The sequence below is a fragment of the Haliaeetus albicilla genome, chromosome 1 (assembly GCF_947461875.1).
Source record: "Haliaeetus albicilla chromosome 1, bHalAlb1.1, whole genome shotgun sequence".
Taxonomy (NCBI): Eukaryota; Metazoa; Chordata; class Aves; order Accipitriformes; family Accipitridae; genus Haliaeetus; species Haliaeetus albicilla.
The window spans coordinates 82,059,480-82,086,599 of NC_091483.1; the positions used below are offsets into that span (position 1 = coordinate 82,059,480).

The 27,120-nt window shown below is 52.6% G+C and overlaps 2 protein-coding genes across 6 annotated transcripts in view; one reads left to right on the top strand and one right to left on the bottom strand.

The window, feature by feature from the left end:
• Nucleotides 1–3,172: 3,172 nt before the first annotated feature.
• MAVS (mitochondrial antiviral signaling protein) lies at nt 3,173–11,930 on the bottom strand. 3 transcript variants are annotated; one of them, XM_069796784.1, is made up of 7 exons: nt 11,808–11,930; nt 10,334–10,463; nt 10,041–10,215; nt 9,412–9,641; nt 8,399–8,984; nt 7,360–7,514; nt 3,173–6,836 (listed from the first exon to the last, which is right to left on the bottom strand). In XM_069796784.1, exons 2-7 carry the CDS (start codon nt 10,448–10,450, stop codon nt 6,150–6,152), a joined length of 1,950 nt encoding a protein of 649 aa, XP_069652885.1. In that variant the 5' UTR covers nt 10,451–10,463; nt 11,808–11,930; the 3' UTR covers nt 3,173–6,149. The 3 variants fall into 3 exon arrangements, with proteins under 3 accessions (XP_069652885.1, XP_069652876.1, XP_069652867.1); XM_069796775.1 differs by lacking the exon at nt 11,808–11,930 and adding an exon at nt 11,210–11,235; XM_069796766.1 differs by lacking the exon at nt 11,808–11,930 and having other exon boundaries at nt 10,334–11,094.
• The window catches only part of PTPRA (protein tyrosine phosphatase receptor type A), a 129,348-nt gene continuing 114,022 nt past the window's right edge, over nt 11,795–27,120 (top strand). For 2 of the 3 annotated variants that reach the window (XM_069796691.1, XM_069796716.1), the window contains exon 1: nt 11,795–11,932. The gene's annotated coding sequence lies outside the window, so the exon portion shown is untranslated. The remainder of the gene's footprint in view (nt 11,933–27,120) is intronic. The other variant, XM_069796706.1, reaches the window with a different exon arrangement.

The following is a 27,120-nucleotide window of genomic DNA, read 5'->3' on the forward strand; positions in this document are numbered from 1 at the left end:
CCGTCTGGTCGGGGCGGGGGAAGGCAGGCTGATTGACAGGCCGGGTAACTATGGCAACGCGGGAAGGGGCCGAAGGGAAGACCGCAGTAGGCCCGCTTGGGCTGGGCCGCGCCTCGCCGCGCCGCGCCGGGGGGTGGGTTGGACGCTGCTTTGCATACGATTTGCATATGCAGATAGCGAGGCCCCCTCATTCCCTCACTGTGGGGCGGCTCTGCGGCCCCCAGGCCCCCCACCGTATCGGGTCTGCGCCCCACGGCCTCCCCCACGGCCCTCCCTCGGTGGCTGTGCCAGGTCGGCCTGGGGCCATTGAGGCCTGGGGCCTAAACCTCCTAAACTCGCCCTCCTCCTTCATTTGCCGTCTCTGGGAAGCTCAAGACTGCCGCCGCCGATGCTGCCTGTGAGGACGCTCTGTCCCAAAGGCGTGCTTGAAGGCGGCGTCTTCGGAGGCTGCCTCTCCGGGCCACATTACGGGCACGAATATGAAGTGAAACAAAATTGGATGTTTCTGAGCTCAACACGTCCTGGAGGACAACTAGTAGGGCTACAGCCTTGTTGGGGAGAGCTAAGGTTTCCCTCCTACAGAGAAAGAGACAAACAGCAGAAAGAAGTCCCGCTCCCCTTCATGAGGCCTCAGAGATGAGGCTGGAACCAAACTCCCTCTTCCAGGGAGGGCAGATCAAAACACTTGAGTTCTCCAAAGATCTTGCAAGCATAGTAGAAAGGATGGACACAACAAAATGGGCACCAAGACAGGAGGTTTAGGAGGAGAGACAATGAAACGAGGGTCAAGGCTTCAGCATACATTCAGGCCCAATCCTGGGCTTCCCTATATGTCACAATGTAATTTAAGTGCTGATACATCTTATTCTCTGAACTCTGACCCTACCTTTATCAATGCTGAGCTAACAACTGCAGCAGTAGCCATCCAGGCAGCAGAAAAATTGAGGCGACCTTAAAGAGGGGTGCAAGCAACGATCAACAGGATGACATCCAAGAAGAAAAACTGACTCCCAGATTATATCATGCTGTAACAGTTCCCGTTGTAACAAGACAGAGGTTCCTAGGTGGAATGTTAATTGATGTCTAACATACCTAGAGCATGGCCAAGCATGTAACTGCAGCCCAGTGACCCATGGTGCTCTTCACCTGCACCGCGTTAATCTCAGCTCACCGCAATCCTCAGGCATTAATTCGATACCAAAGGGATAAGTGACCGACATTGAAAAAAGGTGTCATAATTTCACTAAGAATTTGCTGAATTCTGGTTGCTGTGGTGAAAACAGGGCAAAGGGATTGGTCAGATTTAAAATTATACAGACTAATATCCTGTTGGGCAAGTGCAGAAAGCATACAAATGGTGTTGGTGCTGATACAAGATGAAGCATAACCTCTTTGAAGAAAAATAACCTTTCTTCATAAAAGCGTTGCCTTCATTTTGTTAAAAAACAAACTCGCTGAGCTTCGCTGCCTGAAGTTCAGAGTATTGTCAATACCAAGCCCTGAATGCGTTTCATATACCTGGGTCGTAAGTCAAGAGCTCTAGCTGGGAAAGCAGAAAGCGAGGAGAGCTAGTGGGATGTCTCAGCTGTGAATACACAGCAGAGCCCTTGGGAGCCTCTTCTTTAAAAGGCAGAGCGCATGTAATGCTACTGAAAAGGGCTGTTTCCTTCATGCTGCTCAAAAGCTTCCTGCCTGTCCCCAAAAGGCGTACGCTGCAGGCCGGCTCACCCCTAGGGCTCCCTTGCCAGCACCGGGTGAGCTGGAGCCAGGCACAGCGGCAGGTTTGGTGACGTTGGTATCTCTTTTCTGCAGGTCAGGCCAAGCCCAAAGCTGCTCAGCAGACGGGGTGCAGTACCTGGGCAGCAACCACTGCTGCTGACTGCATGCCAGAGCTGATCCCAGCGGGGCAAAGGTGGCCCAGCTCCTTTTTCTGTGCAGGATCCCAGGATCTGACTGAACCAGACAATCTAGGAGAATCTGGATCATCAAGAAGTGTGAGCATTGTGCTGGGCTTGGTGCATACTGTCCACCTCAGCAAACATCTGCTCATGGTGCGCACGTGGTTACATCCAGTCCCTTCCCTCCCAGCCTGCCACCGCTCAGCCACAGCTGTCTATAGCCCTATTGCTCCCAAACACTCTTCTAGCTCGAAACATTTTGCAGCTCAGACCTTTGCTTAAAAGCCTTTGGTGCGTTTCTCTTTCCAGAACTTGGTCAAGTTCCTCTTTGGCAACCACAACATCCTGAGGACACGACTTCTGCAGCTCAGCTATATGCTGCATTGAGAAACACCCTCCCCGACTTTGTCTTGAACCTGCCCTCTGGGCTTTCTATGACCTGCCATGGTAGGCATCCTCTAGACCAGGACCTGTGCTCGCTCCGAAACAAGGTCTGGAAACTGTCCCCAAATCTTGTCCCCCTCTTCCTGATACAGACTGATGGCCTCAGTCTCACTGTGTCACTGTGCCAGTAGTGCCCTTCAAAGCATTTTCTCTAGCAATGGTTTCATAAACCTCCTGCTCAAGACCCTGGCACAGATCCAGATGTCACTGTAAGCAAGAGAGAGGGGTTTATCTGCCCCTTTCACCAGAGGACCGCAGATTCGGTGGTTCTTGGCACTGTCTGAACCTACCCCCAAACCCTGGGAGGTCACCTCTAGTCTCTGGGATGCTGGAACAGGAGGTGTCACCCCGACATGCTCAGCATGCTACTCCTAAAATCGAAGCAAGGGTCTTACAAGAACTGGCTGCCCAGGGGCAGGCCAAGGAGGAGGAAGAGGCGAGGAAGCCGAATTTCTGGCAGACACTCCTCAATACGCAGGCAAGCGTTCTCCAAGAAATCCAAATGCAGCTCCACAGCAAGGGAAACCATCCAACTCCCACGGATAGAGTTTGCTTGGAATTGTATATGGCAAAAGTTCTACAAACAGCCTTTTCTAAAAGCACCTGTCTTCTTAAATAGGAAAACCAAGGGGCATGAACTGCTGCAAGCCTCCCCAGAAAAGCAGAGGAGGGCTGTTTGTATTCTTCTTTGCAGCCTCCACTCCCTAAGCAGGTAAGTTAGGTGATTTAATTCTCCAGCCAACTTCTGTGGGAAAACTTTCCTTGTTCCACAGAGGCTTCAAAAGCTGAGATGCATCCCCCTCATCTTACAAACACACATGGCAACCTCATAAGTTGAGTGTGAAGTGGCAAACAATTTTATTATACAGTTAGTAAAAGGCTTTTTTTCTTTTTTTAAAATATGTGCAGGGACACAGTTCCCTCCTGCAGGTTCACCTGCTGATTATGCTTTTAAAGGGCTACATTACAACTGTGAAAATACCAGCACTTCACAGCAGAAAACTGAACATATGCTTTTATCGAGTTTGAAGTGGTGATAAACCAGCTGTTTCATAAGAGCAGTCTGATGTGAAAAGGCAAAGCGTACAAGCCATCGCTAAAAAGGAGTGGGAAAATATGTGAAGGATTTTGCAGGTGGTAAAGCAACAGAGAAGAGGGCCTTGGTACGGATGCTGCTGGTTTGGGATCTCACGGACATCCTCTGAATCACGCAAAAAGCGCGTGGAGAAGGCACGTGCCCCCTCTCATTAATGAATTTTGGGATGGATCCTACAGTGTGGTTATGCAGGCTCACGTACTCTGCTTTACGATACGTATTCTGCTTTATTTTGGTGCAATATTCAGTAGTAAACACGAGCCTTTTAACAAGGTGAAAGGATTTAGGGACATTTCCTTACCCACTGCAAATAAAGAGCAATTCTTAGTGCTCAAAACTGCAACTTTCACAGGGAGGTGACAGGTCTCTACAAAGCCCTCACTGACAAAATTACGAAAGCTGAGGAAAAAAAACATCTTACTGAGGACTGCTGAATCCCGGGTTCTCTTCCCTGCCTGCGGGAGATTTTGGACAAGTCACCACGTTATCTTCAAATGGGGTCAAGAGAAGTCAAGTGTATTTAAAAGCACTGTCCCTTCCTCTGACAGATAAAGCGCTGGGCACTGAGCAAGCAATGAACACCTCAAGTTCACCTAGAGAGCAGCCCTGTCAGATCAAAACCAACACCTCACTATTGCACATATTTATTGTCCTTATCGTTTAAGGGAGGCACTTCTTGTATTTTTGGGCAAAGGGAAAGCGTTAGGAGGGAGGAGCAGCCGTTCGCCCTGTCGCAGGGCTGACGGATCCTTCCCAGCGCAGGCCAAGCTCTGGGCATGATGGCTGCACTTTGCAGCCAGGCACCAGGGCCCTCGTCTCCCTCCTGCTCCCCTGCCAGCAGGAAGGTCATATTTTGTGAAGCTGTGCCAAACGGCAGGAATCCAGGAGGAATAAGTTACTGCCCACAATAAAGCAGGGAAGAAGCAACAGCCTGGATTAAGAGTGCAGCCCAGCCACCAGCACCAGGCCGCTGCAACAGTTTAAAGCCCACGGCATCCTTGTGGGCTTGCCGGATTCAAACCATGCCAGCCCATGGCACAAACCTTCTGCTGTGCAAATCCACCAGCAGATCACCAAATGTTTTGCCCAGTCCTGCCTCCTGCCACAGCTCCCCTGTTGCCCCCCAACAAATCACAGGAGGGCAGGAACACCTGAAAGTCTGCACTGGCATCTTTAGGGCTTAAAGAAAAAAGAATCCTCTAGCTGCAAGAACTGTTTAACTACAAAAAAAAGTAGTTTTGTTACTTTTGTACCCCTGTGCTTTTGGGAGGGAGTAGATGAGATGGCGAACAACCTGCAGCCACAGCAACAGAAGTGGGCAGCACAGCTGGTGATCACTGAACTCCGCCTTGAGCTAGAAATGCGTACCAACAGCGACTGAGCAGGGCTGCTTCTGCTCCCAAAAAGCTGCCCTGGGCAGGGAGGAGCTGGGGATATTTATTTGGGTTTGAGGATTTTATCTTAGAAGACTTGCAGCCCAATCCCCTCGCATTCCGAGCTGATCCCTGGGGATAGCAGGGAAATTACAGACTGCAATTTTAAATGGGACCTTCAAGATAACCCAGAGCATGTCAACCACCGCATGTGGCCTCCCTGCAGCGTGCAGAGTCAATCCTATTTGTGTCCCAGCCTGGACGCAAGTTTCCTATATTCCTATCCCATAGCACCAGGTATCGGGAAAAGCGAGAACTACATCCACTCTCCTAGCCAGGCTCTAAAAATTCAGCCTGAAGATCAAAGATGCTCAACAATCCTGTGTGGGACCAAGTCCGCTTAATGCTAGCATTGTGTGAAATGTTCCTCTTAAAGCATAATCCCACTTTCCCTGGCTGGAAGGGGGTGAAATGAGGTTGATCCTTGAGAAAGCTGGTTAGATGCGGCTCTTTCCTGACCCTCAGCTTCATCTCCAGGGTGTCAGTGCTGCATGAAGTGACCCCAGAGCCCATCCCTGACCCTCAGGAGCAAGGGAGGATGCTCCAAAGCAAAGCACCGAAGCGGGACAACAGCTCCTGGGAGAGGGGACAGCTTGGACATGGTCTGGCCTGGCGCGTTCTCATCATGGGAGTCTCTCTTGTCACGAATGAGCAGAAGGCAGTGTGACTTACTGCACTGGGGTCCTGCCTGCGCACCCAGCACTGGCAGAAAGGAGCAGCAGAGATGAGCAAAGGTCCCAGCAGCAGAGCCAGGGACACCAAGTAAGGCAAATTCAACATGAGGCACCTGGTGAAGGCTGCTGCACAGACCCTCTGGTATGTTTTGAAGCTGAGATAAGGAGCCTTTACAGGATGTCTGCAAAATCTGTCCTCACTGCACTGTCCAGAGGGACCAGGGTGGGGGTCACCTTTTGGACCACCAGGACATGTTTCCCTGGGGCCTCCTGGGACCAAACAAGGAAGATGTGGAGGACTGCCAAGAGGACTTTCTTTTTTGACTCAAGGGATCACTCCCTGAATGAGACCTTCTCTATGGGTGTAAAAGGAGAAAGCTACAGACAAGAAGATGGCTGGGAAACGGAGGGGGAACAGACCCAAACCCAACAGCATCATGCAACCAAGGCCTCTTCCAGCAAAACCTTCCAGAAAGGGATTTAACAACGCCCCTACTGTGCCCCCCCACTGCTCTTTAGGCTTCAAACGCCTTGGCCAAATTCCTGCTAGGAAGAGGAATCGCCCAGGCTGAGTGACGGTCATGGCATCCCATCCACTCCAGCGCTATTTCTGCAATCGAGCGTACACCAGAAACGCCACAGCTGAAATCACAGCGATGCCCACAGCTGGAACGATGTATAGTAGGGATGGTCCGTTGCTGTCCCCTGGGGAGACTTTGGCCTGAGATGAGCTGGTCACAGTGTCATGGCCCCTGCTCGAGTCAAAAACTTGAGAATTTCCAAGGGGACCAGCTCCATCTTGGAGGTCGTTGTCTGCCCTGAGCTGGGCGCAGGGGTAATGGTCCACACGGACCTCGTGGGTGCCCAGGGAGGTGCTGTCCCAGCTCAGAGGCAGACGGGAGTCTCTGCTTGCTCCAGCTGCCTCATCTCCCCCAGGGTCTTCATGAGCCACTGGAGCCGGGCATCCCAAGGAGACTCTGGAGAGCACTTCTCCTGAACTCGAGCTATCTGTGCTCACCATGAGTGGGTCGCTGCTGAAGGTGAGCCTATTGGACGACCCGGAATAGGGGCCGCTGGGCCCCTGAGAGCTTTGGCATCTGCCGGCCGCCTCTGGGCTCTCCTCAGCCTTGGAGAGGAGGATGCCTGGCTTGCTGAGCTCCACATCACTCTCCACGTTGCTGCAAGGTGCCCAGATGTTCGTGGCAGAGCTCACCCGGGATGCTGTCCTCCCAGATGTGCCTTCAAAGCCTCCCGCAACAGTTGGGAGAGGGTCTGCCGAGGTCGGGAGCACCTTTGGGAGACAACGAGAGGGGCTGGGTGCTACGGGGAGCACCCATTTGGCCTGGTCTCGGGCACCCACGTCACACGATAAGCCCACTTCTGTGCTAACCACCACATCTCCAGCCACTAACAGCGAGGCTGGGTCACAGGTAACTCCCAGGGCTGGGAGAGGGAGTGGGGCAGGGAGGTATTGGGGCTCCAGGGAGCCTTTGGGATTCGGGGGGAATATGGGAAGAAAGGAGGGGGAGACAAACAGTGAGGAGAGGGATGGAAGCAGGCACCTGGAAGCCAGGAGACTGACTAGCAAGTCAAGGAGAGGAAATAAGGAGTCAAAGCCCAAAAAACCTTGGTTCCCTTCTCCCATGCTCCAAAATATAGCATCCGGATGGGGACACGAACATAGGGGGAAAAAAGCCCTGAATAAACTCGCCACCAGCTCAAAAAATCTTACACTGCAGCACAAAATCTCCCAACCAGGGGGAGTTCGCAAGGACCTGAATGAAATGCAAATGGCAACGGGAAAGGTCACCTACTTTCTCCTTCGTCAGCACGGAGGGCGTGCTGCTGGCTGTCTCCCCAGTGGGCAGTTTCCTCTCTTGCACAGGAGGCTTCAGGGAGGTGTCCCAGGATGGGGCAGCATCTCTGGATGCAGGGGTAGTGATTGCGGTGGCTGTTTCCATCTGAGTGTCTGCCAGGGAGAAAAGAAAATGTATTGCATTAATCAGGAGACCTAAAAGGTGAGTTTTGCTCTTCCCCAAGGATGCTGCAACAGGATACTCCCACTTCCACGGCAGGTTGTGCGCCTGCGTTTACAGGTTTTCATCTTTTTCCTCACAAATCCGTGTTAATTTGCACAGCAGCGGCGACTGCAGCCTGGGGCAAGTCCAGGACACGGGCGAGGGATCCGAGCCACAGCACAGCCCAGAGCTGAGGAGGTCGGACTGAGGAGGTCGGACTACGTGCTGCCTGTGTGGCCCTGGCTCTGCTGTGGCACATGAGCTCTCCTGGCAGGTAAACCAGACGGCACCAGCCAAGCCAGCACCCCCAATCTGTTCCTCCCTTCGAGAGCAGGGTGACCCCAAGGTTGCTGAAATGGGGATGCAGAGGCATTTAACTGGGTCATTTTACATCGGAAATGAAGCAAGTGCCTCTGCCAAGTCCCGGTCAGGACGTTGTGCCAAAATACAGCGAGCAACAACTACTGGAGGGAAAACCAGGGGAAAACAAGCAGCCAAGCTGGATTTCTGCACAACCCAACCTCGCCCCCTGCCTGGAGGTCACTGCGGCCCAGGAGATGGGTGAGGACAGCAGAGAGCTGTTCTCTACACCTCTATGAGTGCTCATGGGTCACAAAGGCAGACACAACCTTGGGGTGTCCTGTACCAACAGCTACAGCTACCACCGTTCTTTGGGAGGGTCCCCATGGCCTCCCGGCAGGGCTGTATCCCATGCCCGCACCTTCTCTGCCACTCTCCATCCTCAGCATCAAGCAGGACAGGCGTCCGGCAGCACCTTCAACCCTGTTCCCTGTTGGCACAGTGGCTACACAGAATTGCCAGGAAGGAAACCTACCTCCATCTCCTCTGTCCTCTCGCAGCTTCCCGACCCGCTTCTGCTCTGCATCGAACTGCTGCTGTATGAGGAGGGGGCTGCGCACATCCACAAAGCTGCCCGGGGGCTCGCTGTGCTCAGAGCCAGGCACAACCTGTTTTTTTGGTAGTGAATCTGGGGGCTGTGGCCCCCCACTGTGAGCAGTCTCCTCCAGCCTCGGGGGTGACTCAGTGGAGACATAGAAGTCCTCTTCGGGCTCGTTCCTGGGCTGCTTGGGGCTGCGAGCAGAGCCCGTATCCCTCGGCGGAAGAGACCTGCCCAGACCCAAGCCCGGCGTGCCGCGGTGCAGGTGGTTGGCGTTCCCAAAACACCCGTTGTCCACACACACCGGGTGCTGCTGGCGGCTCAGCCAGTCCCGGCCCCGCTCAGGGGGGGCAGTCGATGGCACGGCCACACTGCCTGCCCTGGGGGTCCCTGCTGCCACCTGCGTGACCTCAATGGGGTGCAGGAAATGCCCCTCTCCACTGTGCCCATCGCTCGCTCCATCATGGACCGCAGTCCCAAGAGGAGGTGGCTGGAGACTCTCTTGCTCCAGGTTTTTGGGGAGCTGGAAAGAAATGACCTGTGTTAAATTGCTGTGCCAGGATGACGGGGTCTGGGACCACCGGGGTGCCTCAAACCCTTACCCAGTGACCTACACAAGCCTGGTGATGAGGGGGTCTCTCCTCAGCACCCACCGCACAGCTCGCAGGTTTGCACGGGGTCAGGGGCTGTGGAGGAGAGCCCGAACTAACAGAGTGGACCCTGCACTCCCATCCACGGAGGGGAAGCAGGAGAGAGGAGAAGTTATAGGGCCGTATATAGGCTATCAGATGCCAGACACGGCAAGCACACAGCAGAGATCAGCAGTCAGAGGCTGCGTGGGGTGTCCATGAATGAGCCTGGCCCTACCATGGGCTCCCCACACCCCACAGCACCAACACTCCGGTCCAAAAGGGACCTTTGTGTCCCCATCTGATGCGTGCCCTGCTCACCGATTCCTGCACCGGGGCCCTGGCATCCAGGTCCGTGCTCGTGGTGGTGGCAGCACTGGGCAGAAGCAGACGGCTGCCAGCAGGCAGGTCTTGGTGTGGCTGGTCAGTCAACGGGGCGCCCGGAGCAGGGTTCGGCCCCGGGGATGGCATCTGGGCACTGATGGAAGAGACATTGGGACGGGGATCGCTGGCCGCAGGAGGGAAGAAGGCGACGGCAGGAGCCGGGGAACCTGGAGGAGCCAAGGCAGTTCATGAGCAGGGACGTTGGGGGAAAAGCCGAGGAGGCAGAGGACGAGCACAGGGCCGAGGCAGCCCCTCACATGCCCCTGCTCTGTCCCCACATTGCCCAAGCCCACAGCACCCCTTCATTTATCTTTCCATCTCCACTCCAGGTGAGAAACCTAGCCCACCACCAACCCAAGCACCTTCGAACGAGGAACCCGCCTTCCTCAGGCACATCACCAGGATGAAGGACATCTCTGGGGACACCCCAAGGACACCCCCAGACCCCCTGGGAAGCCAAGGCAGGGAGAGAGGCCAGCTGCTTGGTGGACACCAGGAGACGTGGTTCGGGTCCCCATCTCCACCAGACCCCCTGGGCAGCACCCAGGGATGACGAGGCTACATACGGCCCTGCCAGCTGTCATATACACGCTGCAGCTCGTCGGCCAGGTGCCCCGCGTTGTTCTGGCGCAACGCGTCGATGAGATCCGGCACCCAGCCTTGCCGGCACTTCAGGTGCTGGTAAAACTTATAGACGGTCGCCTGGCTCCCCCGCATTTCCTCCCGGGTGTGAAGTTCATCCTAAATAAAACGTATGGCATCTAAGAGAGGGTCTGGCTTAGAGGTAAGGCAGCTGTACGTTGCCTGAGCTCTAAGCTGGGGAAGGAGCCCAGCAGGACTTGGGAAAGCAGGGAATTACTCTGTCGGCATCGGTCAGGCAGCTCAGAGAATCGGCCAGCGACGCCACACGGATGTTCCTGAAATTCTTGAGGTTTTTCAAAATGTAGTCGTACACTTTGTCTTCGGCAAAACCCATCCTGCCTCAGCCCCTGCCAAGAAAGAGAGAGAGATTGAACGTGAGTGGAGGGCTGCTGGTAACGCTTGGCTTTTCTATAGGAACCTGGGCTTCTCCATAGGGGCCTGGGCTATTCTATAGGAGGCTGGGCTTCTCCATAGGGGCCTAGGCTATTCTATAGGGGCCTGGTCTTCTCCATAGGGGCCTGGGCTTCTCCATGGGAGCCAGGCCCCTCGGCACTGACGCTCAACCTCGCCGCAGCAATCGGTGCAGGGGGAAATCCTGGGTGGAAAACAAGCAAAGAAAAAACACTCAGGTTAAAGTCCCGCTCTCGGCCTTGCTTTCACAAGCCTAATTCCCGTCTGCCGTTGCCCGGCCCGTGTTTATTCCCGTCCGCTTTGCGGCCGGGTGGATCCCAGCCCCGGGGGTTTTCCGTCACGGCGCAGGGTCACGCCGGGCGAAGTAGGCCGAGGCGGGGAGCCTGCTTTAGGCCCTGGGAGACGCGGCTTCTCGCCGATGGAAAAGGATAGCGGAGGGAAAGAGAAGAAAAGCTCCTTCCCCCGGGATAACGGCGGCCCGGGAGGGGCAGGCTGCGGCGGGACCCTGCCTGGCCTCTCCACCGGGCCCCCCCCGCCGCCGCCGCTGCCGCCGCCGCCGTTCGGCCTCCCCGCTCCCAGGGGAGCGCTGGGAGCACTTTGTGCTCGCAGTTAAACTTGACAGACCCCCCCCCCCCCCCCGGAGGTCTCTGCCCGGCGGGGCCTAGTCCCCAAACCGCCCTACCTTGCACCCGCCGCCGCCGCCTCCCCCGCGCACTCCGCGGACGCCTCTGAGCCCGCCCACCGCCGTCCGTGTCCGCCGCTGATTGGGCGCCGCGCACGCCCGTCGCGGTGATGAGGCGCTGTGAGGAGATGGAGGAAGGCACGCCCGCTTTCTCCTCCCCGCGGCCGCATCCCCGCTTTCACCCCACGGTGGCGGGACGGAACGGAACGAGAACGGAACCAGGGGAACGGGACAGGCGCCGGCAGGTGGCAGCAGCGGAACGGGAACGTTTCCTTCCCCCCCCCCCCCAACTCGCCCCGGGCGAGCCGGCGGAGGGATCCCGCTGTGGCCGCCCCGCCCCGGCCCGGCCCTGTCAGCGGAGCCCGCCCTGCGCGCGAGCCGCACCATGGCGGCAACGGCGGCGGCGGCGGCAGGAGCGGGCGGGCGGCTGCGGGGGCACCGCTGAGGGCCGGCAGCCCCGCGGCTGGGGCGCTGAGGGACGGCGGTGCCTCCCCCCCCTTCCCCTTCCCCTTCCCTTTCCCTTCTTTTCCCACTTTCCCCCCCACCCCCCTCCACCCACCCCCTTCTTCCCCCTTTCCCCCGACCCCCCCCCCCCTACCCCGCGCCCTCTCCCGGCGCGGCGTCCATGGTCGCGGCCGGTCGCCGGCGTCGTCGTCGTCGTACCGGAGCCTTCGGGCGGCGGCGAGAGCCAGCGAGGGAGAAGGAGCGGGCCCGGCGCCGCAGGTGAGCGACCGCCCGGCCCGGGAGGGGGGGCGACGGGGACGGGCCCGGGGTTGTTATGGCGACGCGGGGGGGGGGGGCGCCAGGCGGGGCCTCTGCGGGCGGCACCCACGCGTGTCCGCGGCCTCTGCGTGGGGCCCGGCCCGGGCGGCCGTGTGGTCCCGCCTCGCTCGCCTCCCCCGCCCCACGTGAGTTTTATTATGCTTTTTGAAGAAGAAGGGACAATAAAAAGTGCATCGTGGATCGGGCACGTGAACTTCCACACGTGGGTCTGCAGCGGCCCGCGCTCCCCTTCTTTCCCCGCGGCCCTGGGGGGGTCCAGCTGGGGACCCCTCGCTCCGGCACCCGGCGGAGAGGGCACGTCGCCGGGCCGCAGTCAGACACCCCACTCCCAAGATCGCCAGCCATCTCCTCCCCGCCACGGCTCGCCTCTCCCTGCCGCAGGATCGCCGAGCTCCGTGGACGCCGGCACGCAGGACCCTGCTGTGAGTGAGCAACCCACCGGCCGCGCTCGGCCCGACCCACGGCCTCCTCGGCAGCTCTTGGCCCGTGCCGGGGACGTAAGGCTTCTTTTTGGGGGGCTTGGGGGTATGCCAGCCTTGTTAAGCTGATGGCCTGGCTGCCGCCCTGCGCCATCCCTCGGGGAGATGCTCCAAGACGGAGCATTGGAGGGGACGCCCATCCTCGCCATGAGGTCCGAGGGCCGTGTCCCCTCCTCGCTGGTGTCTCCGCGCATCCCAAATGGGAACGTACGGGCTGCCATGCTCCGGGCTCTCCCACGCTAGGGTAGATGCATCCTCCCTCCTCGGCCAGCGCTTGCTTATTTCTGATCTTGGATGTCATCAGGGGTGGAAAATGTGACAGGAAGGAAGGGAGGCTTTTTTTCCTCCTGCTAAATATGGACTGACATTAAAATCCAAATACTGTTGTGAAAGGAATCCCAGACCCTGTTTGTTGGAGGAGGGAAAAACGATGTTTTCTGGCTTTTCGGCTGTGAGGTTCCAGCTGGGAAGTTTCGCAAGGAGCGGCGCGGTCCTTGCCGAGAGCCTCAGGAATTTACTTTGCTTGTTCGCAGGACGCTCTCCACAGCCTATTACGCTAAAAAAATTAGTCATCCCTTCTCTGCCTGTCTGTGGCTGGGGGAGCTTGCTGTGAGCATGCAGGATGCTTTGAAAATATTTAGCGATTCTTCCTGTCCTATACAAGGACTTCTAGAACTGAAAGGGATGTGGGCAGATAAAGCTGCAGCCCCAACAGGAGTTTTTCGTCTTTCTTTATTTTAATTCCTGTTGCTGCAGCAGCTGGTGGCAGGGAAGGAGGTGCACGGGGTGGCTGCAGCCGATGCAGGGAGCTGCCGGCTTTGCAAGGAGGATTTATGTCTCTCTCCATCAAGAATCAAATGCAAACTCATGCCGTTATTCCCACGGTGAGGTTGGGAAACCGGCTTGATGATGAGGAATAGGACCCCAGGGATGGTCACAGCACAGCTAGCTCCCCCAATGACTTCTGCCGTGGCCAAGGTGAAGAGCCAGGACGTTTTGGGGGGTGGGGCGGGGGCACGGACCACAGCTTCACTGGGACCTGGGGATGCTGCGTGAGGCAGACTGGGTGTCTGTGCTGGGGAGAAAATGGGCGCTGCCCCGTTCCCTCTCCATGTGTTCCTCTCCATCCCTTTTGGAGAGCTTTTTGGGGAGGTGTCTGTGGGAAGCTCCAGGGCTTTTGCCTGATCTTTATAAAAACAGTTTGCTAAAGCAGTGGGGGGATACTGGGAGGTGCTGAAAATAGATGTTTCCCGTTTCCAGGGGCATTGCTGTCCTGGCGTTGGTGCGGCTGTATTGTTTTCAAGCTAATGGGATACATAGCTCCGCTTTTCTGAAATGTCACTCTCAAATAACTGATGCTTTGTGCGGATCCGTGATATTGGTCCCAGTCCAACATCAACATCCTTGTGGAAGAGTAGTCTGAATTCCCTCTCTCCCCGTCTCCTCCCGCCGCCGACCTACATCTGTTCTCCTCCAACCCTCTGTGTTTGCAGCAGAACAGCAGATCCCGATCCGGTGGGAAGGGCACAGGTTGCGTGACCTCTGCCATGCTCAGCCCGCAGGTCTGCTGTAACTGCTTTGGGTAGGGCAGTGCTGAGCCACGGTTGCACGGTAGGGGTCTGCCTGATGTCTTGAAACGCTGGGGAGCATGGGGTGGGTTATTTCAGGTAGAACAGAGCACCCGTAGGGTTAGGAGTAGTACAGCAGATACACAGGCTGCTGGCTGGTACTTTATTCTTGATGTTATATGAGAAGGAGGTCAGCCCTCACGGCTGCTTTCTGGTCTCATTCACAAATCGTGTTTTCCTCTTGAAATAAAACAAATCCCCGGGCTTTCCTGTCGTGGTGGAAATCATTTGAATGTGACCAGGTCCATAAGCATCTCCAAAGCCTGCGGACAGGAAGAAACACTAGAGCGAAGAGGTAGGAAATGTCCGCATTTATAGCAGTGGGCTGATTCATCTCCCTGCTCTTAACTCTTTCCCTCCTGCTTTTGGTGAGATCCAGCTATTTTACTTCCAGGCTTGGAGGCCGAGGAGAATATCACCAGCTCTCTTCTAGCAGGATCGCAACATGCTGCTGGGTTTTGTACGTTGTGTTTATGTGGTTTGGGGTGGAAAAGGAATGGGCTGTTGGGGGTGTGCGGTTATCTGAATCGGATAACCGGAACATCGGCAGTCACATTAGGGAGGATTAATATTTAATATATGGGGTATGAACCATTGTGCTTAATCACTATCTGAAGGGCTTAGGAAGAGATTTACTGATAAGCAAGCGATTCCCGAACTGTCCAGAATGATTTCTTGCATCTTCCTCAGGAGCAGCTGGTCCTAGATATCGCTAGACGCTGGCCTGATCCTGTTCTTTTGTAAGTGGGTAGAGTGGCTTTTATCACAAGTGCTTTCTTCTCATTAAACTCACAAAAAATGCTGGAAAGCCTTTTTCTCTGATACAACTCACGTGACTGTACTGTAAGCCGTAGTACCTGGCAGTGCTTGAAACTCGTGTGTAGCCAAAGCTCGTGGGAAACATGTCGTGGCCTTGGCAGACGCCGTCACTGTCGTGTACATCTGCCCAGCCACGAGTCCAGAGCTGGCTTCTTCCTGCTTTACTCTGGCTAATTTCTTCAGAAGACCTTGAATTTCATCCGTGTCTCCAGCATGGCTCTGGAAACCCTTGTGATGGCGGTGCTGCTTCCCATGTCTGCCCCACGTTGACCCATGTGGGATTTGTGGGTTTTTTCAGGTAAGTTGTTTTGTAGTACAGCGAGGTGGCGGCTGCCCCTCCGGGTTGGGTGCCGCTGTGTTCGTGTGGGGAGGAGGTGATGGCGGGGAACACATCAGGGCACACAAATAATCCATCTCCATCACCGTGTGTCCTGTGGGACTAAATCTAACCGCGCGCTGTACAACTGCAGTTGGTGGGGCTGTGTGTGTCCTGCAGGTTGGTGTTGAGCCAGTTTGAGGTTGGGAAGTGGAGGGCGTGTGACTCTGGTGGGACTACGGGGACTCGACTAAATTTGAGGGTTGTGTCTCTGTCGTGGGAAACCCTGCTTTAGGCTGCAGGAGGGTGCGTGCCTGTGCCCCCCTTCCCTCCCTGCCCCAAGTGAAAACTCGCCTAACTGAAAGCATCAGCCGTGGCCGTTAAACCCGCTTTTGCTGTGGTTACACATATGGTACTGCTGTGTTTATGGTGGCTGCCGTTTTGATGGTGGAAGTCGAAACAACTGAGTGTGGGTTGGGTTTTGGCGTGTTGGTCATGTAGGAAATTCTGGTGGCTACTGTAACAGCCGTGGCGGTTAGAAATTTTAAAAAAAATGGAGTGGGTACTGCTTTTTCCCCAAAACTTGTGTGGGAGAACACCCCTTCTATTCCATGTGCAAACAGATCGCTTGCTTAGGCAGCGAGTCCTCTTTATTCCAGAATAATTTGTTGTCCTAATTCTTTCCTGTTGAAGTAACTCCATTTTGCATGGAATAATTAGTACTAATTTGGACCTGGGATGGAAAACAAGAGTTCTCTGACTTCAGAAGAGTAGACAAGAGCATAACCTCTGCCTCTCCTGCGTGAGTCAGGTCGTGCCATGCCATCCCTCCTCTAAAGCAAAATTAAAACCTGTACCTGAGACCAAACATCACAAGTTGGTAGGAGGGGGCAAGAGATGTAGGTGTCACCAGTTTTAAGCCTGCTGCTGCTGCAGGGAGCTGAGGACATCCGTGGTGAAGGGGAATGGACCACCACCTCCTTCCTTTTTGGCTAATACAAATAAACAAAAATGTTCCCACCGTGCTGATGGGGAAAGCTGTTTCTGAGCCAGGCTGGCGTGTTGGTATATTCCTGGCGCCCCAGCCAAGTACTTGAGTCCTTTTTATTGCCGTAACAAGGACTTCCACATCCTGCCCCACAGTCTAACTCAAGCCACGGCTATTTTCTGGTCCTTCCGGGAAGACATCCCTGTTCTCCCTTCCTTTGCGTAGCGAAGGGAAGCCAGCCAAATTCCTTCCCTCCCCCAAATCACTGCGTGTTTGAAGAAGGGGAGGTGCAGGCATCCTTCCTGGCTTCCCCGGCGTTTACCTGGGAAGCATGAGATGAACTACAGTGCGAAGGTACTGCAGGCAGGATCGCCCCTGCCCGTCCCGTAGCCGCCTTCCTTGGCACTGGTAGGTTCGTTGGTTCTGCTGGTGGGGCTGGTGAGCAATGAGGCCGTGTCCTCGTTTTCCAGAGTGCTTCATGAACGTTTCTTCAGGCTGAGCCCTGGAGGCAGTGGAAATGGGGGATGTCTAGCCTGGAAATCCCAGCTGGCAGGAGACCGTGAGTGAGACGGGCTTCCCAGTGTCTGGATGCTCGAATGCTAGAAACCTTGGCTGATGGATGGATGCTACCTGCCTGCAGGGTTAGACAGGGAGTTCTAAGACCTGTATTCATAACTTGGGGGTCCAAAACGCTGTTTGACACTCCAAGCTAGATCGATAAAAGCATGTTAGAGGCTGATTGCAGAGGTGCTGCAGCAGCATACCAGTCTTAAAAACAGAGTTTGGCATGTTCAAGCTTGTAGGTTTTGTGTATCTGAGTTAAGTAATAGGTGACAGGAAACCTTGATTCAGGTATGAGCAGTGAATCAATCAACACTGGATTGCTCTGTGGTTGAACCAGCCCCCCTTGGGATGACTGCCTTCCCATATCACGCCTGATATTTCAAAATAATCTCTCTGAGTTATGATTGTTCTGATGACCTAAAACCCAGGGGTTTAGCTCACTTTGGTCTCCACCCCATCAGCAGTGACCTTGCTCAGGGGCTGCAGAGAGCAGCAGACATTTCTGGTTTAACTGCTGAAGGCAGGATGTCTCCCTGGGTCTGTGCTCAGGTGTTCTCCTCCAAGGAGTCGGGGACCTTCTGACGAGAAGGCAACTTGTAGAGGGTTTCCCCAAAACTGATACCCAACCATCCTGGCTTGTGCATCTAGTGTGTCATCTTCTGTGTCTATTATTTATAGTGTATGGTCTGGTGTGCTCACACAGGCTCATCTTTAACTTTGGTTGACCTGGTGGTAAGAAGAGCAGTGATCAGAGATGATATGAATGGATGAACTAGGCAGCTCTGGGGCTTTTCTGGAGTGTTGCTGCCCTTGGGAATGCTCATAATAGCTGCAACTAAGTGGTTCAGCCATAGTGGTGAACTTGCAAACCGAGAAGCAGATCCTCCTTTAATTCCTGGGACTGTGTGGGGTCCATCCCTTGCATTTTTAGAGTTAGTATCTCAATTCATACTCTGGGGATTTCAAACACTTCATTCACAAACTGCGGCTGGCTAAGGGCTGATATTACTAATTTGTGTTAGTAAATTGCGTCATGGTAGATGTCAGAGAGCGTTCTGCAGCCAGGAAATCCGTTCCTGGCCTCAACGTGCATTGCAACCAGCTTGAAGTCCTGCTTGCTCCCAGTTGGGCATCTCTCACTTCACCCTTTGAAATAGCAGGTTTGCCCTTGTGAGCTTTCAGGTGAGCACTGAAGTGATAACCGATGATGTGATCTCAAGAGAGATCTTGACAAATCTGGGGAGGGTTTTCTGTTTACTCATCTTTCTTTAAACAAAAAAGGAAAGGGAGGACCTGCATTGATCTGGAGGTCAGTCCACTTAATGTAGAAAGACACCGGCCATAGCCATACTTTCTCCATCTGCGAAAGACTCTGCTACACGCTGTGCAGCCCCAGCCCCTGACCAGGGGCAGGAGAAGAAACGGAGATGGAGGAAGAAGTGACCCACCTATACAATGAAATAGGTTAGTGGAAGAAAAGCCAGGAAGGCAACTCGGGTCTGGCTGCTGGTGGCAAGGTGGCCCGAGAGACGGAGCTAAACCTGGGGGGCAGAAGGGGCAGATATTACAGTCATGGTGCCGTTAGAGGTTTCTAGAAGGCAGAAACCCTCAAGTAAGTAAATCTTGCTGAGTAAGAAGAGAAATATGAAGAACAGGGTTTGGGGTTTTTTTTAATTAAAAAAAAAAAAAGAAAAGAAAAAGAATTTTAGTGGTTTATAAAGATTCCAGCAGCGCTCTGGGAAAGGGCAGCCTCTTGTTCCAGGCACCGCACACACAGCACGGGGATATTCTGGCTCTCAACCTGAAGGTTTTGAGGTACCATAATTTTTTCTCGTGATAGCGTCTGGCAGGACAGCATGCAAAACTTTCCTGCTGCTTTACAGTTTGAATAATGTTTTTATCATGCCAGCAGATAAGCATCTCCCTTTTGTTCCAGAAGTGAATCTCTTATGGATATGTTTGAGAAGCCTGAAAATAAATATATTCACATGTGTTTTCCAGTGTTGCTTAACACGTGGTGTATCTCAGAGCCTCTGGATTTCACTCTCTTGCAAACTGGCCACTCTTGAGCATGAAAGCTCAGAAGCGTAACTTTAGGCCCGCTCTCATCATGTACATATTTAGTTAGTCTCTGACTGGAAGTACAGACTTAGTCTTCCCTTGTTTCTCTGCATTGCTAGATCAGAAGGGTAGCGCATTTGTCTGCGGCAGCCCAAATGCTGCAGCTTCACATCCGTCTCCTAGAAGACCCTAATGGTAGGGCTGAATGATGAATTAGAGATGAACAGAGATGAGTTAGAAATTAATAATAAATTGGAAAGCATGGATAATCCTCAAGATTTTCTCTTGAGGAGACTTTAAACCTATTTGGCTAAAGACAGAGAGATGTTTTTAATCCCAGTCGCCGTGTACAATTTGCATTCTCATTGTGGTGGCAGGGTGGGAATGCCAGGCAGGATCTTTGGTTGACTCGATGGCAGCAGTTTGTTTTTAGATACTTGGCTAACTGGAAGACTGGTTCTTCTTCACTCGGTCCTTCAAAATTTTTCTACTGGGCAGTGGCTTCCAACAGCTTAATTTGTAGATCCCTAATTTTTCCATCATTTTAACTAATTGAGAAATTCAGTGTATGCATATTGCTGTTTAACGGGTGGATTTGAATTTCAGTCCACTGCTGGGCTCTGAAAGTCTGCATAGGTTGGCGAGCTCATCTAGAGCAGGCTACAGACATTTCCCGTGGGGCTGTGGGGGAATCTCTTACATAGCGCTGCGTTTTAGAAAAAAATATTCAGCCAATTCATCTATTATCTTTTCTATACCTGGCTTGATCTGCAGTGGTTGTGTACGAGGTTTGGGTTTTTTTGACTCCAGTAGGTACCTGGAGGTGAAATCTGTGACCTAGCCATTAGTCTGCAGTGCAGCAGTGCCTGGTCTGGGGCTGTACTTCAGCTCTCACTGTGCTGAGCAGGCAGGTCTGGTCCCCCAGAATCCAACATCCAAACAAATAAAATGCACAAAAGAGGTACTGTTACAAAGGGAAACTGAGGCACGGTCTAGCTGACATACAAAGGCAGCTTTGTAAGGGTTAAGATGAATCTCTGCTCTTCTGGGAGGTGAGTAACTTAAAAGGCATGATCATCCTTTCTCATATTTTAAAACATGATTGAAGGAGGCGTGGGATGGGCAGCTTGCAGCCTTGTCTGACTGTGCAACCCAGTCTCTAAGGGCATCTTCTCTTGCTTGTCTCCTCTGGCGTGTAGAGGAAGAGCGGCTCTCCTGTCCCCTCCTCAGCCGAGGCTCCAGAGAGGCTGACAAACCTGGTGGCCGTGTAAGCGTTTTCCCCCTTGGGTCCACCAGCGTGTTAAGATGGCTTGGAGGGTTGCCAAAGTGTCTCCATCCCTCTAGGCTGCTATTGAGAGGGTCTCTGCAGGAGGTCATGTCCCTCTGTCAGGGCTGTAGAGGAATTCTTAGTGATACAGGTGTAAAAACGGTGCTGCAGGTGTGTGTTCACAAAGGTGGCGGATCTCTTGATCCACCCAAGAGAGGTTGTGTAGACATCTGAGTATCTGACATTGCTTCTTGTGTCCATGTCTTATCCCCTACATGACAGAGGATTTACTCTTTGCCTTCCTTGAAATTTGTTAAACTGATTTCAGTGCCTGTGCAGAGGTACTTGTCTGTTTTCCAGGATACAGCATATTCTGTAGGGGGGTGTTTTGAGTTTATGTAACTTCCCATATGTTGCCCTCTTCGTGTAGAAACTTGAAGGTAAATTGTGAAATGCAGGGAGCTGCTTTAGAAGCATATAGCCTCAGCTGGATCTCAGCCTGCTTGTGGCAAGAAAAGAGGAACCCAGGGAGCCCTCTGTCCTTATTTTCTCTCTCGTACAGCTGAGTGAGCAGTGTGGGATGGAGCATCTGATGCTGCCCCGTTGCCCAACGTTGTGATGCTCCTCCAGGAAGAGGGCATAGTGAGCTGTCAGCAGGCTCGAGAGCAGGCATGTGCTGTTAGGAAGGGTGGTGGTTTCTCTGTGGAGGTGCTGCAGCCCCAGCATCATTCCCCGCAAGCCCTCTCCCCCTTTCCAAAGCTGCTGCATTCCCTACAGTGCATCTCTGCCTAGCAGAGAGGTTGACGTTTTCGGTGGAGCCTTAAGTCAGTGTTAGTTGAACCAGTTAGCTGGACCTTATCTTGCCAGGTGCTGCTTGGTCTCTGTTCCTGTGTAGATCAAGGGGGTCTAAGGATGTTTGGCATCTTGAAGGAGAGAGTCCTTTGGCTCCTGTGGGACACAAGCCCAGCAGCTGGTAGGAGATTCATGGCTCTTGTTCTCTGCAAACTGGAAAGAAGCCGTTCAGCCATCCACCCAGCTCATTTCTGCTCATCATTTTTGAAAGTGGTTCAGTTGCAAGTGGAAGAGCAATTGCAGGTGCGATGCTGCTAGAGTTTGCAGCCTGCCTCTACTGAATAATTACACAGCACTTAATGAGTGTACCTGAAAACATCCATTTCCATTCCCTCTCCAACCTCCCTGGAGCAAAGCCAAGAAGCTCAGCCCCCAAACAACTCCCCTTTTGAACTTTAAGGTTGAGAAACTGAATTTTTGCTCTGAAAACTGTGCTTATTTGACTGGTGGACGGAGAACAGGGAAGTCTGTGCACACGTGCATGGGAGAGGTGGAAAGTACTGCAGGAAAAAAGTGCTTCATAGATGAGCCACGCAGGTCTGATGATAGCTAGGTGGAAACTTCAGCCAGGGCTCCTGAGCAGCAAAGCCATCTCAGTGGTGATGGGAAAGCTGAGCTCCTCAGCATCCAAGCCCAGGAATTGACCTATTCAATGTTGGGGTTTTTTTGGTTTTGTTTTGTTTTTTTTTTTGGTTTTTTTTTTTTTTTGAAGGTACTGCAAGATCATGACTGTTTTTAGGAAGCCAAGAACTTTGCAGTTGCTCAATACTGGCTCAGTTGCTTTATTATGGATTATTTGGAATGATTTTATTTTTTGCAGAGTGGTTTTAGACTTGCCGACATGGGATCTTTGGAGATTAGTGTGTTTGGCTGCCGTGGAAAGATGTGGCAGCCGAACAGCAGTGCAAGCCTCTCCTAGCTGCTGCGGGAGGAGGAGGGCTGGCTGCTCTCCATGTGAGGTGGTGCCTGGCTTGATGATTGTTGGAGGTGACTGATCCCTGGACATGCTAGCAGCCTTTGGACTGAAAGACCAAACCTCTAGTTTAATCAGTTTAAGCTGGCATTGCTCCCCGAAACGAGTTCCTGCTTGTGATCTGGGACATGTGGGTACGGAGCAGGGAGGTCTCACCTGCTGACAGTTTGGCTCAGTTTGGGGAGAAACTTTAAAACTGTGTTTTACAGCATTTAAGGATTCCTCCTCTAATGGGACTCATGGTGCGGCTCCTCATGCAGCTATTAGCATGGGAAGAGCATTGTGGTGTGCGTAGAGGGATTTAATTTTGGGCTACTCAGTGCCCCACGGGCCAAGAAACGCCATGCAGACGTAAGGGAATTTGGGTTCCTGGAGCCCTGTCTGCTGAGATGCCACCCACTTGTGCAGAGAAGGTATTGTTGGCCAGCTGAGATGGTCTCTTTATATTTGGTGTTGGATTTTTCTCCCTCTGATACTTCATTAAGGTGATGTAGTTTCAGAAATGCAAGTAATTAACTAGTGAAGGACACAGGTGGTAGCACAGCAGCCAGCTTGCATGGGGACATGGACATTTTTGCCCAGTTTGCAGTCCAACGCGGAAAGGTCATCTCAGGATACCTCTGCCATGCTAGTTGTGGCTGTGACCGGTCCCATCCTACGGCAAACACTTTCCGTGTCACTTCAGCTGTTTTCAGCCCCCCAGGCAGTTGTGGCAGCGTGTGCGGTGTCCCCACTCTGACGCAGGAGTGCAGGCAGGCTCCCAGCCCTGCCAGAAACCCTGCCAGCAGCAGATCCCAAGCCTGGTGGAAGGAAGGCGGCTGCTGCTTCCACCTTTTTTTTCCATTTTGCCTGTTACAGTAATAGTTACAGATCTTTTAAAGCTTTGCTTGAGCTTTGTCTTCACTAACAGGACTGGCCTGTTGGTGCAGGGCATTTGCAGGAGGATTATTTTGCTGTTTAGGTGACAAATTGCAGCTCAGCTCCTTTGGGGTGCTTTGACTTGACTCTTGATGAGGTTAGCCTCCCGAGTGAGAGCCTGGCATCCAGAGCTCAATCCTCCATGTCCCTCCTGCAGTTTGAGACTGGGATAGGGAAGCATAAAAGGTTTAAAAAAAAAAAAAAAAAAAGCCTCTTTTCAATTCTGATCTCCCCACAGCCAGAGACGTTCCTGCCTCTCTCCCTGCGCCAGCATCTCCAACAGCGGATCTGCAATGTACAAAGCCTTCAGTACAGGGAGATGGGCTTCAGTCTGTGGCAGTGTAAGAGGGTTTTTCTCCTGTCCTTTGATCCAAAGGACTGGCAGCATTTTGCCCCTGGGGTCCAAGTCGCACTGATGGCGTGCCAGGCTCGGTGGGTTTCTACCATGAGAAGCAGGTTGCAGGACTGTTTTATGCAAGGTGAAGGATGTGTTTTCCCCAAGACCTTATTAGAGCGGTGCTGTCGGCAGCTCCTTCCCAACGGCCAAAGGCGTGCCCTGCTCCCCACCCTGGCCCTTTGGGAGAAGGGTGCCAGAGGGTTGAGGATGGCAGCAGATGCTGAGCTGCGCTCATGGGTTTGCTTTCACCTGTGATTCTTCATCATGCATTTCTGTGTGGCATGATGAGGAATCAGAGAATAATTTTTTTTTAACGATAGAAGTGCCAAACTTGGCCATAGGGTTGAAGCCTTGTTTCAGGGGCTGAGCAGATGCACCATGAGCAGCAGGGACATAGACTTCCCTTCTGCTGCCCTCCAAAGGTGCTGTAGCCTCTGGTCTGGGGGGAATCCAAGTTCAGCCACTCAGTTCATTCAGTTTGGTGGGTTTTTTAGAGACTTTTGGAGAGCTAATGCTGGATCAAGCCTTGGGAAACAGTGTGGCCTCTGACAGCTGCTGTGGCACAAACCCAACATTTGGGCTTGGGCTACTAACTTCCACCTTTGGGCCAGCTCTCAGGTAACAGTGGCTTTTGTCAAAGATATGAAGGTATTTGTGTCCCTCTTGAATGAGGCTCTTCCAGTGACACTGTTATAGCTCTTCAATGTTCTTTAGCCAGTTCTCAAGCATGTCTGACTACCCCAATTTATCTGTGGTCACCTGATGTGCGGTTACAAATGACCCCATCAAACTGTAGTGTTGGATGTTACGTTGGAATCAATTTTTCTCATTGCTGATGGTTTTGCTTCATATATTTTTGGAAGCTGGGACCTAATTGTACTTTGAAGCAGTCAAAACACTGAATAAAATGCTCCAAAGCTTTCGAAGTATTTGAACTGCGTTCTCCCTTCAGACATTCTCAAAGTCTCTTCCATCCTGGATCTGACCCTGAATACTGGCTCTGAGCTGTGCCTGGGTTGCAGATGCACTTGGATCTACCTCTGGGGACAAGGGAGAGGCCTGGGGAACATTGGGAAGCAATAGTATGGGGGAAAGAACTGAATATGTATGCGGTGCTTAAATCTGTTCTTGCTAATAAAAGCCACTTGAATTCGTTTCTGAGCGCAAGTTTGGTCCATCCTATTCTGGAGCTATATTCATGGCTTGCTTTTTTGGGGTTGTCTTCTCCTTCCCTCCTGTACCCCAGTTGCCAAACCCTCACGTCTCCACCCTGCCTAGCATACAGCCTCACGGTATCTTGAACTCCAGGACTGCAGATGTGCCAGCTGGAGACATTGAGCTTGTACAGGTATAAATTTTGGAAGCAACAAACCCCAATGATTTCAGAAACTTTCTACTTCAGAAAAACCTGCTTGTTTCTGCTGCATTTTCTCTTTGCTCAGAGCCAAGTGGTGTTGAACAGGCTCTTCGGAAGCTTGGCTTATTTCAGTCTTTGTGTAGCATTCGGCTTTTTGCAGGATAGCTCCCAAGCTTTGCTGCAGTTCTCCTCGCAGTCGTCCTTGCATGCTCGCTCCTCTGGTTGGCCCAGGCTGGAGTAGTCCAATGTGCATGTGGTTGTGGTGCTGTGGAAGCAGACCCCCATGCAGGTGGTGGCAGGAGTTCCACCTCACCCTCTGCCCTGCCCGCAGCAAGCAGGCAAGGGCTACTGAGACCAGCGGTGTTGGGTCACGCCAAAATTCCGCTGCAGATCCATCCTGCAGTACAGGAGTGAGACGCTGAGAAACCGTTTTCATCCGTTTTTGTCTCCCTGCTGTGAGTGGTTCTTGGATCCTGCCCCTCCGTCTCCACGGCCAAGAGCTGAAAGATGATCTTGGAATAAGGTGCTTGCAGGCAGAAAGTCTGACAGGACCTGCGCTGCCCTTTTTTTTCCCCCCTTCCTTCTTTGCTTTTACAAACCTGTTCCATAAATTGTCTCCATTGACAAAATCGCACTTATGTCAAGCACTTGCCCACTTAATTCTTCCACTTGTAGGTTGTTTTTTTTTTCCTCTGGGCAGGGTTGTTTCTTAGCAGCTTCAAGCACTTACTTGTTAAGTCTTTCCTGGCTTCAGAGTTGAAACTCTTTAATATTCCTGTCTTCTGTGAGCTCTCTTCCATGAAATTCCCTTTACTCGCCATCCTACTCCCATTTATCCATGCCTCCCTTGCTCACAGGTTTTGTGCCCAGGGAGGGACTGGGGTATTCCTGTTGTATCATGCCAGGCTGCCTGCTGTCCACAGGGAAAAGGAGAGAGATGTAAAATAAAAGGAGTTGGTGCTTCCATGCTTGTTGAGAAGTGCTGGGTTTTGAAATATTCTAAGCCTGAAGTCTCTTGCTTGGAGAATAGATATGATGTATCTAACGATGCTGACTGCTTCCCACTCGAGTTGCCCACTGCCTGATCCAAAATGGATTTATTCCCTCTGAAGTGAGGCTTGTTCAGCTCACTTTAAGTAATGGGCAGCTGAAAATGCAACACTTTTCCTTTTTCCTAGCAGAAAACATCTTGCAGAGGATTCATTATTAATAATAAACTGCTAAACCTTGTCATCTTTGATAGCCAGGCGTGTGCTGTTAGCTGAACTCAGTGGTTTAGTCCTGGCCTATAACCTCCCTTTAACCTTGGTGCCAGCTGTGCCTATTTCACTGTTAATATTTGCACTTAGTATTCCCACTTACTGCTTAATAACTGGGGGCCAAGCCCTGTCTCGTCAAAATTGGACATTCTCTGGGGCTCAGGCACCGCAGTGTTGGCTCATTAGTTAGTACTTGGTTGAGCAAGGAGGGCTATCACCCCAGTGTTGAAAGGGAATTAAGGTGTGAAGAGCTGATGTAAGACGTAGGTGTTGTTTTGGTGAGTTTATTTTTCTGTTCCTTCCTTTCTGCACGTGTTGGACCACATCTGACAATCGGGTAAGGCAGCTCAGCTTGCTTACCTTGGCATAAAACCACTCTCCCCGGCACGGCACCCTGTCCCGGCTGACATTCTGGCAGGTTAGCAGGGCGAGTTGGCCCGCTGTGGTTGACACAGAGCCTGGCACAGGCGGCTGTGGGAATGCCTGGGGTGGAGAGGTGGAGGAGAAGGGAGGTCTCGCCCAGTGGCAGTAGCCTGTATGATCATCTGGCTCGGGGGACCCCAAGTAACCCACCGCAGAACTTCTCCCATCTCCAGCCAGTGCCCTGACCGCCTGAATCTCGCCTCTTGGTAGGCTGAAGTGAAAATGTGGAAAACAGATGTGACCTGACGATACTATCTCGTTTAACTATCTATATCCAGATGTTTCCAGTTTGTAGTGCTAATTTCCACTTACAGTTATCCAAGAGCTAAATCTAAGATGCTCACATCCTTCATGTCTGGGAAGAGGAGTCAAACTAAGCTTAATGTTAGCCCCGTGATGCGTTACTTTGCTTGATACTACATCTCTTGCATCCAGGTATGGCAAGACTGACCATATCCAAACTGTCACATGCATCTAAAAATCTCCTTGTATTGATTTTTCTTCATTAACTGGATGAAAGGATTGAAAAGCAAGAGGAATAAGACTATTTTGAGAGTAGTCTCTATTTCAGGGTAGGTACTTTGCAAGGGCTTTTCATCATGTCCTTTTTTTTGAAGACGGTATGAATGGCTTTCTCTAAGGGATGCTCTCCCCTTGAGACTGCACATGCTTTTCTTAAATTTCATTGGCACGTGACCACTGAGCACTGAAGGACTTGTCTGAATTTTTCTAACTCCATTTGAAAGGCAAGCTGTTCTTTCAGCCTCTTGCAGAATCTGTATGACAGGAGATGCTGTAATCAGGCTGCAGTGGTAATTGCATTTGTA